Genomic DNA, 14,829 nt, shown 5'->3' with positions numbered 1-14,829 from the left:
GCTAATGTTCTGAGAGTTGATGAAAGAATTTATGGGGACAAGAGGCAAACAATTTCCAGTCTTCCTAACGGTTTCCTAAATATCTCAAAGCCACTGCTTCTTGAAATTGTGAAATAGCATTTGAACTGCTGTAAATTATGTGCCAGATGGGTACTGAAAATGTTAAGTCATGAAGTGAAATGAGTGGCAAGTACATTAACATTTCTGTAGTATTATATACAAGGGAAGATGAGTCTTTGTTTGGCAGAATAGTGATTGCCGATGAGACCTGAATTAGCCATCATATCTCAGAGAGTAAACACTACTTACTATAGTAGACTTCCACAACTGTGTGGTCAGGAGTGGGAGTGCAGCACACGCTCTTTGAGTAAACCGAGGTTCAAGCCCCTGACTGGTAAATATGGTCATTTTACAACCCGCGTTGGAGCGTGGCAGATTATGGTCCATTTCCCTCAACATGAATTGTTGAAGAAGCTTCCACCCTGCAGTGGGTTGATAATGTCTGCAGTTTACTTTTTTTGCTTCTGCTATATTGGAAGCACATGGGCTCACTTTAAATGAAGAAATTCAGAAAATTTAAACAAGAAAAATTATGGATACTGTTTTCTGAGACAAAAAAATAAATAAATAAAAAAAGTTTTGTTGGTGAATTTATGCTGCACAAATACTGGCACATCTATGATACTTTTCAAAAACTAGCAACCCATTCAGAACAAAAGGCATAGTTTACTCACTCAATTATTTAATGTACCAAAGCAGGTCCCCACCCTACCACTTGCATACAACAACTCTTTATGCAATTTTTCTGAGAAAATCTTCAACAATCTGTCATATTGCACATCATATGAAAAAGTGACATAACGCAAAAATTATAGAATTCGTATTAATATAATAGAAGGGAGCATAAGATTGAACTCCACATCTTGTAAAAAACAACATATTTATGACTCCAGTTTTGAGCCAGTGGACTGCAGTTGTGTTGCTTTTCTACCAATCAGGTATTGCCACTAGTCATAGTAGAAAAGTGAGACATCAGAGTTGTAATAGAGAAGACTGTATTTCAGAGGTTCTCAAACTTTTTGAGCCCATGCCTCCCTTGACCTGTAATTTTTTCCAGCACCTCCCTTCAAGTAAAACATCTATACTTGTGCAATTTCTTATTTTTTATATGTTAATACAATAATTATCAGGCATTATTATTATATGAATGTTATTATTAGTTCATTATTATATGAATAATGAACTAATAATCAGAATATTATTTTATTCTTAAAGAACATTAATGCGATTTTTGTGCTTTTTATTGCATAATTCATCAAACCTAGGCGTCATTTTCGAAATGGCGACACGTATTTATAACATTTACTTTTGATCTGTACTTAGATTTAATGACTGCCAATGCCGAAAATCCAACTTCGCAAAGCTTTATTGCTATATTCCAGATATTTGTGTTTTGCTAAACACCAAATTCGTATAAAGATAATGATGAAAACTTTGCTTTCAGTGTGAGGTCTTATGTGAGATCAATAAATTGATCTTCTTCAACAATAGATAAATTTGATGGGGGACTTTGTATTGAAGGGATCTCTAATCCACATGTACTCTTCAAAATTTTCTGTAAAATACTTCTTGAAGTGCACATGGAATTGTGATAAATGCTTAGCTATTACTGATTTTAATTCTTCATTAAAATGAACATTTTGTTGTAAAAATTGATGTAAAAGTGGGAAGCAATCATTTTTACCTTCTTTTATTTTTTTCCTTCCAAAGTTCTAGTTTCCTTTTAAAGGCTAAAACTTTGTCTGACAGTTGTAGAATATTGGTGTCATTTCCTTGAAGAGATAAATTAAGTGAATTTAATTCATCAAAAATATCACAAAGATAAGCCAGCTTAGAAACAAAATCATTGTTACAAAGTCTTCAGCATTACAGTGATATTCTGTGAGAAGATACGAATGGAGCTCCATTCTCAATTCATATACGCATGATAAGACATTGTCACGAGAAAGCCAGCGACAGTTACAAAAGTATAGTAAAGAAGTATACTCGGCCCCCATGTCAATACACAAATTTTTAAAACAGCAAGTCTTCTGTGGACGTGTTTTAATAAAGTTCACTGTTTTGATTACTTTTGTAGAACTTCGTTTAGAGTGGGGCTCAGATATTGAGATGCAACTGCTTCTCTGTGAATATTGCAATGTGTCTACACTGCATTAGGTGCTTTTTTATATATAAGCACTTGTACATAAGATGTAGTACACTTGTAGTACAGATGGTGGTTGTTCCATCTGACATGGAATGACCACCATGTGTACAAACTGCAGCACATTTGGTCCAATCAATTTTGTTTTCAGCCATGAAAGTATCTATGATTTCAAACAAATTCTCAGCTTTCGTACCCGGATTAATATTTTTGCAAACAATAGGTCTTCAACAAATTTATCACCGTCTATAAACCATACATAACATATTAGATGGGCTTTGGTGTGGCTATCAGTCGCTTCACCCAGCTGAATACCAAATTCACTGCCTTTTAATTTTTCAATTAATTGTTCATTTATATCTTCAGCAATATCTCGTATTCGGCGATTGATAGTGTCATCTGACGGCAAATTTAAGAGTTGTTTTAGCTTCAGATTCTCCAATCATATCGATTGCTGCCAGTAAAATAAGCTCTTCTGCAATCATATGAGGTTTCTTGCATTTTGCTACTCTAAAATGCTAGAAGAGGTTTTTTGGGAATGCTAAATTGCTTTAAAAAAAAATGTATATATACAGTGAAACTTCTCCTAATGGACACCTCTCGTTAACGGACATCTCTCTACAACGGACATTTTCAAATTCCCCAACTCACCTCCATTGGTTTTAACATGTTTTCAGCTTCCGTCTAGCGGACATTCTCTGTAATGGACGCGGACAGGCAATCTGCACTGTTTTGTTTAGATTAGCACTTAATTTGATCTCCCCATAACGGACAGCGGGCGAGCTCACGGCCCTTTTTCTAGGAACATTTCTTCTGCTTATTGCCTCAATTGTGTGTTTATTTTCTATTTCCGATTCTCTGAATTTTATCAAGGTTTACGTCGCGGTTCTAAACCCTTTTTCAAGAATTTTAAGGCACGTGTAAAACTTCTGATGAATTGGGTGTGTGCAGGGGGGATATGGTCGGCCTTTCGTCTTTTCAGTTTCAGTTTTCAGTTTTGTTCAGTGTCGTGTGAAGTGCACAATGTCTTCTCGTAAACATTTAACTTTAAAAGATAAAGTCGAACTCATTAATGCGTATGATCGGCAAAAAAATAGTGTTCGCAATCTCGCTGCAAAATTCAAAATCGGGAAGACGCAGGTAAGCAACATCCTAAAGAAAAAAAATGAACTGCTCAAACAATTTTGGCAACACGGAAATGATCAGGTTCAAAAATCATTCCCGAAAACTGTTGGACTTCAAATTGACAATGTTACGTATGAGTGGTTTTGTCGCGCACGTTCTAAAAAAATTCCCATTAATGGGCCCATTATTAGGGAAAAGGCTTTGGAGGTTGCGAAATCTATGGGAGTAAATGAGTTCAAAGCTTCTGCGGGATGGCTAGACAAGTTCAAAACTCGGCATAAAATTTCTTGGAAAACCGTAAGTGGTGAAGGTGGATCTCTTGATACTGGGGTTGTAACAGAGTGGACCGTCAAATTGGAAGATTTATGTCGTGATTTTGAAGCTAAGGATATTTACAACTGTGACGAAACAGGGTTGTTTTTTAAAGCTCTTCCTGAAAAAACAATGAGTCTAAAAAACGAAAAGTGCCAGGGTGGAAAAATTTCTAAGGAATGCTTGACTGACTGTACTATTATGTACAAATATGCTGGGAGACTTTGAACAACCTCTTGTTATAGGAAAACCACAAAATCCTCGTTGTTTCAAGGGCATAAAGTTGAATCTGTTGAATGTTGACTGGAAGTCTAATAAAAAAGCGTGGATGACACGAGATATCATCAGCGAATGGATAAGTCACTTTAACCAAAACATGATTCGTCAAAACATCTGACATCGTTTAGGCCTAAATGGATGTCAGATGAACTAACGAGGCATATGGCAGAGAAGAAAAATGCATGGGATATTTACAAATTAACACATGACCCAGAAGCCTGTGATAGATACAAGTTGATATGCAACCAAGTTATAAAGGAGGTTAGGCAGGCGAAGGCAGATTACGAGAAATCTTTGGCAAGGGATGCAAAGAAAAACAGCAAAGAGTTCTTTACTTATGTCAACTTTAGAAGGAAGGGGATGAATCAGATTAGTCCACTTGATATCGATGGGTCAACTGTTGATGATCCTGTTCAGGTAGCTAACAAACTAAATGAATATTTTGCATCGACATTCACTCATGAGGAGTTATTTAGCGAGGGGAAAGCCAGAGGTGTATTCAACTCTAGCAGTAAGCTAGAGAATCTTGTAATAACTGAGAGTAAAGTGGAGGAGAAATTGTTGAAGATAAACACAAGAAAGGCACCCGGGGTGGATGGGATCTATCCAGTTATATTAAAGGAGGCAGCAGAGGAAGTAAGCAAACCTCTAGCCATAATTATGAGAGCTTCCTTGGACTCAGGGGAGGTACCCACGGACGGGAGATGTGCAAATGTGACCCCAATTCACAAAGGAAGATCAAAGGCTGACACAAGTAATTATAGACCTGTGAGTTTAACTTCTGTTCCAGGAAACTTAATGGAGACACTAGTTAAAGAAGTACTGCAGGATCATTTAGACAAGACTTCAGTTATAGCTCGGACACAGCATGGTTTTGTTAAGGGGAAGTCTTGCCTAACCAATTTGACTGGATACTATGATGCAGTCACAAAGGAACTGGATGCAGGGAATAACTTTGATATTATATACTTGGATCTTAGAAAGGCTTTTGATACTGTTGCACATGGAAGACTGCTGCACAAATTGGAGCAGTGTGACATTGGAGGCAAATTGCTGCTGTGGATAAAGGGGTGGCTGAGGGGGAGAAGACAGAGAGTGGTAATCAATGGACACTGCTCGTCGTGGACTAATGTTATTAGTGGAGTCCCTCGGGGCTCAGTGTTGGGTCCATTATTGTTTTCTGTATTCATAAATGATATTGATGATGCTATATCAAGCTTAATGTCGAAGTTTGCAGACAATACAAAGGTAGGCAGGGTTGTCAAGGACACTACTGACACTATGCTGCTGCAACAGGATCTGGAAAGGTTGAGCAGATGGGCTGAGAGGTGGAAAATGAAGTTTAACATTGACAAATGTAAAGTACTACACATGGAAAACAGCAACCCCAGAGCAACGTATCAACTCTGTGGTACTAAACTGTCAGTGGTAGAGAATGAAATGGACCTGGGGGTGGTTGTGCAGGCAGATATGAAGTTCTCTGAGCAGTGAAGATGGGCTGCAAGAGTAGCTCATGGTGTATTGTCAATGATATATAGGAATTTTTCTAGCAGGGATAAGGAGGTGATTATTCCCTTGTATAAGGCAAAGGTCAGGCCACACCTAGAGTACTGTATACAGGTCTGGAGGCCTCATTTCAAGAAGGATGTAGAGCTGCTGGAACGAGTACAGAGAAGGGCAACAAGATTAGTAAATGGAACAAAGGGGTGCTCTTACGAAGAAAGGCTTCAGTTTTGCAAATTACAGTGTCTGGAGACTAGGCACCAGCGAGATGATCTGATAGAGGTTTATAAAGCCTTGAATGATTTGAGCATGCTCAATGCTGATGGGATTCTTCCTCTCGCTCAGAATAATCACCTGAGAGGGCATAAATTCAAATTGAGGAAAGACAGATGTAGGATAGACGTGCGGAAATTTGCCTTTAGCCAGCGGGTGGTTGGTTGGTGGAACAGACTTCCATCCCTTGTCGTGGAAGTCGATAGCCTAAATAAGTTTAAGGCTCAGCTGGACAGGTATTTTGAACGAACAGAGGGGTGAAGTGGAAGTGGTTTTTTTTTTTTTTTTGGCTGATGCTGCATAAGCTTGCTTTCTTGCATCAAATGCCTCTACTAATGCTAAAACAGAAAAATTATTCTTTTCATGGATAATGCTGCATCTCACCCACACATTGAATTGTCCAACATTCAAATCGTTTTTCTGCCACCAAACACATCTGCAGAGTGTTAGCCCTTGGATCAAGGGATAATAAAAAATTTTAAACTTCACTACAGAAAACGTGTTTTAAGACATCTCATTGCAAACATGAATGATGTAACATATGTAAGCGACCTTGAAAAGAAAATCAGCATCCTAGATGCGATTCAATGGATTTTCTCTTCAGTAAACGCAATTAGAAAACAAACTGTCGTGAACTGTTTTGTAAAGTCTGGCTTCTCAAACGAAAAATGGAAATTGTGAACAGCAATGTGGAGCACCAAGAAGAGCAAGAACTTCAACATCTATTGATAATGTACGATACTTGAGTTACAAGTGACCCTGGCTACAAAGATATAGACTCGAACCTCACTACAGAAGATGTTTTTTTTTTTTTTTTATGAGAACCCCAAACACGAGAGGTATTAGAACCTATAGTACTTAGTACCGTGCTTGGGTTTGAGGTTCAGAAGACGAAAGAAGATATTTGTTGACATTGGACTTGAACTTCTGTAGACTAATTTTCAGGAAATACATATGAAGTAAGGTTGTTCCAGAAAACAGTAGTTGAATGAATAAATGTGGAAGATGAAAAGTTGGTTCTGTGAGTTTGAAATTCGACAGTAAATGGATGTTGGCTGGTGGCTGCACGTGTTCGAACTGTTTTGAAAGAGAGATAGAGGCCAATTCAGAAGAATGCCCATGGAAGTATCTGTAGAAGAGGCATGCAGCAGAAACAGTACGTCTATGAGAAAGCGAGTGGAGAGACTCTGTTAGAGATGAATCATTAATTAACCTAACTGCCCTCTTCTGAATGGAATCAAGAAGCCTGAGAGAGGTTTTGGGGGCACCACCCCAGATGTGGGAACAATATTCCATGGCAGGGCGGATTTGCGATTTATACAGAGTGAGCAGCTGTTTGGAAGAAAAGTAACGCCGAGAGCGAAAGAGAAAACCAAGTTTTTTAGATGCAGAGGAAGCAATATTTGTAATGTGCTTGTGCCAAGAGAGATTAGAAGTCAGGGTAATCCCCAAAAGAGATATATCATTTTGCCTAGAAATCGGAGTGTCACTAAAGATAAGCATAGGAACAGAAGAATCCTTTTTGCGAGATATAAGACAAGACTGAGTTTTAGAAGGGTTGAAATCAACTGAGTTGTCTTTGTCCCACTGGAGAATTACCTGAAGATCGGCATTTAAGGAATTGGCAGCAGATTTTCAAGAACTTGAAGCTAATTTAGCAGGACAAGGTTTCTCAAAATGGAAAGTTGAATGCAATGTGCTATCATCGGCAAAACTATGGATAGGATTTCCAGTCAATGGAAGGAGGTCATTGATATACAAGAGGAAAAGAGTGAGGGAAAGAACTGAACCTTGGGGGACACCGGCATTAGTGGAGAAGTTAGAAGACAGAGAGCCATCTACCATCACCCTCAGTGAGCGATCAGAGAGAAAACTGGATAACCAATTACTAAAAACAGTTGGCAAACCATAAGATGGAAGCTTGTTTAGAAGACCTTTATGCCAAACATGATCAAAAGCCTTTGAGATGTCAAGAGCAACTACTTGAGCAACTACCTTTCCATTGAATTAGCCCATAAATGGGTAACATAAGCCAGAATATCACCAGTGGATCGACACTGACGGAATCCATACTGGCGATCGTTGATCAGACGGAAGGTTTCTAGGTAGTTTAAGAGTTGGCGGTTAATTGATTTCTCCATTACTTTAGAAAGAGTAGAAGTAATTGCAATGGGACGATAATTGGATGGGAGGGATTTGTCACCCTTTTTAGGAACTGACTGGATATGAGCAAATTTCCAAGCAGAAGGAAAAACACCTTTGGAATACGAAAGTGAAAAAAGGCGGCAAAGAATAGGAGCAAGTTCAGGAGCACAGGTTTTAAGAACAAGTGGAGAAATACCATCAGGACCTGGAGCTTTCTTAGCATCAAGATTCATCAAAATCCTTCTGATATCCTTTTGACGGAAGACCACAGGAGGCATTGAATGGAGCGTGTTAGGAATGGTGGGAGGTGTTTTACCAAGATCATTAATACATGAGCTGGAAGAAAAATGGGATGCTAGCAGGTCAGCTTTATCCTTGGCTGAAGTGACAACAGAACCATCTGGTTTGGACAGAGGTGGGAGCAGAGATGGGCAAAAGTTGCGGCCAATAGCTTTGGCAAGAGACCAGAATGCTCGGCTACCATTAGGGCAAGAAGCAAGTTTTCTACTCTTAGCCTGTTCAAACTCTAGTTTGGACTGATTAATAACTGCTTTACAATTGTTGCAAGCGGCACCTCCGTAGCCAGGTGGGAAGGAGCAGCAGTGCATAGCACACCCTTCTTGATTAGACCGGGGTTCGAGCCCGTCACCACCAAATACGGAGAATGCGGAAAGGTCAGGGAATGACCACCGCATATCCCAGAGCAGTATGGACTTAGTTGTTAATGCTCCTAAAAACCAAATAACAAACAACAACAACAATTGTTGCAAGCTTTGGTGTAGGCAGAAAATGAAACTGAAGAATTAGAAACAAGCCAATTACAATATGCAACATTCTTCTCTTGGACAGCCTTAGCACATTTATTGGAAAACCAAGGTTTAGATAAAGGACGAGATTTTAAAGTGGAGTGTGGGATAAAGGATTCCATTCCTGCAAGAATAATTTCACTGACATGATCTGAGCAAACGTTGACATCAGAAGTTTTGAAACAGTAATCAGACCAAGGAAAAGGAGAAAAGAAGTCTCGCAGGTCATCCCATTTTGCATTCTTGTAATGCCAAACAATACGAGGTTGGGAATAGCCATGAGATAAAGGTTCCATTGGAGAAGAGACAATCACCAAGTTGTGATCTGAAGTGCCTAAAGGACCTCTCACTTCAACCTTGTACTTAGAAGGGTTGTTTGTGAGAAAAAGATCAAGCGTATTGGCTGTATGATTAGGATTGTCCGGTATTCTTGTAGGTAAATGAACAATATACCTTCATCAATTTCTTTCATAAATACACAAAACAACAATGGGCTCAACATGGAACCCTGGAGAACTCCACTAATAACATTTGTTCACAAAGAGCAGTGTCCATTGATTACCACTCTCTGTCGTCTCCCACTCAACCATCCCTTTATCCATTGTAGCAACTTACCCTTAATGCCATACCTCTCCAATTTGTACAGCAGTCTTCCATGTGCAACAGTATCAAAAGCTTTCCTGAAATCCAAGTACATGGATTTTTTCCTGAAATCCAAGTATCAAAATTATTTTTGGCATTCAGTTCCTTTGTGACCACATCATAGTATCCGAGCAAATTGGTCAGACAAGACCTCCCTCTAACAAACCCCATGCTGTGTCTTAACTATTACTGCAGTCTTGTCTAGATGATCCTGCAATGCTTCTATAAACAGTGATTCCATTATTTTCCCCGGAACACAAATTAAACTAACAGGGCTGTAGTTATTTGTGTCACCTTTTGAACTCCCTTTGTGAATTGGTGATACATTTGCACACCTGCAGTCCATGGGGACATCCCATGAGTCCAAGGAAGCTCTCATAATTATGGCTAAGGGTTTGCTTACTTCCTTTGCTGCCTCCTTTAATATAACTGGATAGATCCCATCCACCCCAGGTGCCTTCCTTATGTTTAACTTCAACAATTTCTCCTCCACTTTGCTCTCAGTTATTACAAAATCACTTAGCTCCCTGTTAGTGGTTGATAAACTTATGGCACTCCCTTCATTGAATGACTCCTCGTGTGTGAATGTAAATGCAAAATACTCATTCCGTTTATCTGCTATCTGAGCATGATCATCAGTAGTTAACCCATTTATGTTAAGTGGTCCAATCTGATTCATCCCTTCCCTTCTTGAGTTTACATAAGTAAAGAACTCTTTGCTGTTTTTATTTGCATCCTTTAACAAAGATTTCTTGTAATCTGCCTACACATACACCCAGAAGATACAAGTTTCAGATTAAAAAAAAAAAAAAAAAAAATCAGATTAAAACAAATCATATCCCTAAAAGCTACAGACTGCTTGTTAACAGGAGAGATTGTTTCCACTTGGATGGGATACACTTAAATAGAAAGGGTGCAGGAATATTTGCTGCTCTCAAGGTGATGTTAGGTGGGTCGGAAAACTGTTAGCTTGGGGGAATTCACAGACTAATAGATTAACAGTAGCCGCAGGCAGTGGTGGAAATGATTTTTTCACTTCTTCTATTGGAATGAGCAGCAGCCCGGAAAACAAGAAGCTGGGGATTTCAAGAACTGCTGGGAGTCATGAACCAAGTAAATACATGGGCTGTGTTAGAGTAACTAAGAGTAAGAACAGGTGCATGTATACTTGCATGAACACCAATGATAGGAGTATAGTAAATAAATTTGATGAGCTTGAAGTGCTAGTCAAGACATCAAATGCAGATATTGTTGGGATATCAGAGACATTGTCACACAGACATAAGGAATGCAGAATTGGAATTTGGGGAGTACAGTGTGTACAAAAAGGATAGGAAGGGGAGAAGGGGTTATGCTGTTAGTTAAGAAACACATAAAATCTAATGAAGTGCTTCCAGTTGACATATATGGACAGTGCAATGTTGAGTCAGTTTGGAGTGACATAAGCACTGGGAAAGCAAAAATGACGGTAGGAGTTTGTTTTAGGCCTAATGACTCTGTTAAGTACAATGAAGAATTATACAGAGAAATAGAGAGGGCTAGTAAATCAGTGTGTCTTATAATGGGGGATTTTAAATTCCCAGATATAGAGGCGCCTCCGTAGCCAGGTGGGCAGAAGCAGCAGTGCATAGCACATGCTTCTTGATTAGACTGGGGGTCGAGCCCGTGACCACCAAATACGGAGGATGTGGAAAGGTCAGGGAATGACCACCACATATCCCCGGAGCAATATGGCCTTAGTTGCTAATGCTCCTAAAAACCAAATAACAACAACCCAGATATAGACTGGAACTTGTGGGTTGGTTACGCGCACACTAGCAAGGCTTTTATGAATTTATTGGACGATTGTTTTCTGCAGCAGCATGTTAGACAGGCAACAAGAGGGAGTAATACCCTTGATGTGATTATCAGCAGTGATTATTCGTGCATTAAGAATTTGCAGATTAGTGAACCACTAGGAGGCAGTGTACTGTAAGGAGGCAGTACTGTAGGGTCACAGTACTCCACACTCTAATATTTAACCCCAGGGGCTCCCATCTGGTGAGTATGGGCTTGGCACACCCAGGGTCCTCAGCTGGATATCATCATTCTTCTCTTTCTTGGTGATTCCCTTCTACCTCTCTCTCTCTCTCTCTCTCTCTCTCTCTCTCTCTCTCTCTCTCTCTCTCTCTCTCTCTCTCTCACAGGGTATTTCAGAAATTTTTTTTTGGCTGGTGCAGCATAAGCCTCAGGCTTCCTTGCACCACATGGCTAATAATAATATTAATAATAATAAATTTCATCAGAAAAGCAGGCAAACTAGAAAATAGCTTACAGAAAATACACAGATGCCTCATATCCTTAGTTGTTTTGGTGAAAAGTAAACAATTCTGAAGACTTAGTGTGCTTTTGTTACAAAAACTGTTGCAACATTGACACGTCATCAGATAGTGTGTAGACGAATTTCAGATAGTTGCTAACATAGATAATGCTGCATAAACTAGTTGACGTCATACAACATTGCTAATGGTCATGAGTCTGTCATTCACAGTCACCGAGGTGAGAATTCTGTACAGCTAACTGCAATTAATGATGCCGAAATTTACAGCTGAATATTGTATGAAACGGGTGGAAAGTCTGCTTTTCACATAAGATCCATTTACTTCAGGAAATGCAGCTGACTGATATTTCAGCACACAAAGGGCACTCATGTGTCTGGTATAATGTTACAGTCAGGAACATCTGCGAACCCTTCTTTGAGGATGATGGGGAGGGGGGGAACACTCACCGTAAAAGACAACCATTGCCATGAAATGTTCTGTGCATTTGCTGCTTCCCCTACTACACAGAACATGATGCCAGCAAGAGATTTCAGTATGGTAGGTGCTACCTGCCATACTGAAAATGTGACCCTCCATCAGTTTTGCGAACATTTCTTCTGATGGCTGATCTCATGATATGGAAGTGTCAATAGCCTCCTCTGACTTTACCACTTCTGATTCTCTTTGAGCTTCTTAAAAGAATTAGTATATGCCACTAGCCCATGACTGACAGCACATTCAACACATCAGGTGTGATATCACCTGACATGGAAAGAGTAATGCAAGATGTGATTCATGCATTACTCTACATAAGCAGATGTGATTTTACTAGTATTTGGATGGTAAAATTTTTTTTTTTTTTCTAAGAAACTACAGTTATGGTGTGTCAGCTCTCAAGAAGTTTGAATGAACTTATGCAGTTAAGTACAAATCTATCCCAGATAAAGGTGATTATGATTAATATCTTACTGAAAATCACCATGTAAAGCAAAAATGTGTATCTAAGAAATAATTTTCCTGTACAAAGTAATATTGACATTCCCAATTATTAACATGATGCATCATGTCAGAGGAATTAATATCAGCCAAGAAAAAAAAAAAAAAAAAAAAAAAAGCACTTAGTTTCTCCATTCCTTCCAATAATTTGTCCACACCATTCACTTTGATCTGTGCTCTTTCTTGAATGACATACATAAGGGGAGATAAATTGAAAAAGAATGGTTGCAGGATAGATGAGTAAAAATTGGCTTTCAATCATAGAGTAATTGATTGCTGGAGCAAACTCCCATATTATTAGCATTAGTAGAGGCATATGATGCAAGAAAGGAAGCTTATATAGCATCAACCAAACCGCCCTTCCCATCTCACCCATCCATTTACTCCAAATGTTTTCTAGTTCTGCCTTGAACTTATTTACGTTGCTGACCTCCACTACAACATATGGAAGTTTGTTCCAACTATCAACCACCTGCTGGCTTAAAGGCTTATGTTGTAGAATTGGGTAGTGTGAATAAATTAAGGAAAAAATTACACAAATTATTAGAGGTGATTAAAAGATTTTATTTTTTTGCTGATACTATATAGCTTTCTTAACATTTTCCTTAACACTAATAATGATTTCACTTAAAAACTGTCATTTCACAAATCAGTAAGGTCTGGTAAAAATATTTTGGAAGAGTTATTTCAGGCAAATGTTACCAATTGACTGCTGTCATACTTTTAGGTATAACTCTCTGCATATAGTCTTGAATCCATAAAAAATTATATCTATTAAAAAAACAGTTACACTAACTTAAAAATTTTCATCTGCCAAATTGGCTCCTGCCATTCTTCTAGTGTTTTAAGTCCTAATGGCAGATTGATTAACAATCTGCATTAACTCAGAATGTCTGACATAATTTTTAGGAACAGTTATGCCCAACATTATTATTCCTAAGAATACAATTTGTATATGTTCAAAAATTCCTGTCTCAAAAATCACCTAACTTAAGGGATACCTGAATGTAGTAGATTGTGAAATCATCTCTACAGGTTGCCTTTTAAGGAACTTGGATTGGTTAAAAGTTTTTTTTTTTTTTTTGTTTTTTTTCTCCCTTGAAGGCTGCCTTTCAGGGAAAGGAAAACTTGAATTTTCCATTAGGTGGTATATAAAAATGCCAGTAGAATTAGTTCAGTTAGATAATTATGAATAATTTGGGGTACCTAGGAAATTGTATTTTATACATATATAGTGTAATTTTTAATATAAGTTAGATGTTAGTCATTTTATTTATCATTGGATTTCTCTTTATGTTTACTGCCTTTATATTAAATTTTTGTCTTATTCTCTTTAATTGTATGATCTATTTTATAGTGCGAAATAGATGGAGAGGATTTGGCATCCAGAACAACCGCAGGGACTTCAAATCTGGAAGAGGTGGGTTTAAACGGCCATTTAATTCCCGTGGTATTAGTAATGAGCAAGATAAAAGAAACAGAGGAAATATGAGCAATTATGGTTCTCTTGGTAAAAGCAGATTTGGTAATAAAGGTGGATATGGTGTAGGTTCAGTTTATCCCTCTGTCCCCGCTGCTGCCCCCACCACCACCACTACCACCACCACCACAACCCCTCTTACCCCCAGTATCAACAATAGCAATAACAGCAGCAGCAGTGTTAGCAGCTTTGGAAACGTTGGTAAATTTCAGTATAATGGTTACAGCAGCAATAATGCACAGAACTTTAGAAATCAGAATGCCTATCAAGCTTCTGTGTACAAGCAGAATTTTGCCTTTCCTGGTCCATCTAATAACTATGGAGCTCCAGCTATGCCTAGCACTGCAAGTAATTTTGTTGCAACTAATTATTTTCAACAACCTGGTCCTAATTAATAGCAGTCTATAAAATTTTGATCATTAATTTTGTTTGCAATAAACGTGTTTTCAAATGTAATGTATTTATATTTTAAATGTTTTCTTTAAAAAGAAAAAAAACAAGTGCTAATATGCACTTCAGTTTATCATTCCACTGTGAATGTGACATTTTCCTCACATCATTTTTGTGTTTATTTTCTGAACTAATTATAGTGTAAAGTTAGCTTTAATATGTTAAGTGTTATATAATAAATAATGAACATTAATACTGGTTGGTATTATTTTGTATAATCTGTACACTTCTTTCAATAAAGGTGAACTCTTCAGAATGAGCCAGTTGAATAACCTGGTAATAAATGCAGGAACAACTAATTTCTAATGAAACACT

At 38.2% G+C, this 14,829-nt stretch overlaps 1 protein-coding gene across 1 annotated transcript in view; it reads left to right on the top strand.

Annotated features, from left to right (window-relative positions):
* Positions 1–14,595, top strand: part of LOC150082406 (putative ATP-dependent RNA helicase DDX5) — a 361,473-nt gene extending 346,878 nt beyond the window's left edge. Inside the window, exon 14 of the mRNA XM_090379268.1 lies at positions 13,942–14,595. Within this exon, the coding sequence (XP_090235394.1) occupies positions 13,942–14,459 (518 nt within the window). The 3' untranslated portion in view covers positions 14,460–14,595. The remainder of the gene's footprint in view (positions 1–13,941) is intronic.
* The last annotated feature ends 234 nt before the right edge of the window (positions 14,596–14,829 follow it).

The sequence above is a fragment of the Mastigoproctus giganteus genome, chromosome 8 (genome assembly GCF_048544385.1).
Source record: "Mastigoproctus giganteus isolate SK-2022 chromosome 8, ASM4854438v1, whole genome shotgun sequence".
Taxonomy (NCBI): Eukaryota; Metazoa; Arthropoda; class Arachnida; order Uropygi; family Thelyphonidae; genus Mastigoproctus; species Mastigoproctus giganteus.
The sequence above is the reverse complement of the archived record's forward strand: the minus strand, read 5'-3'. Positions and strand labels throughout refer to the sequence as shown.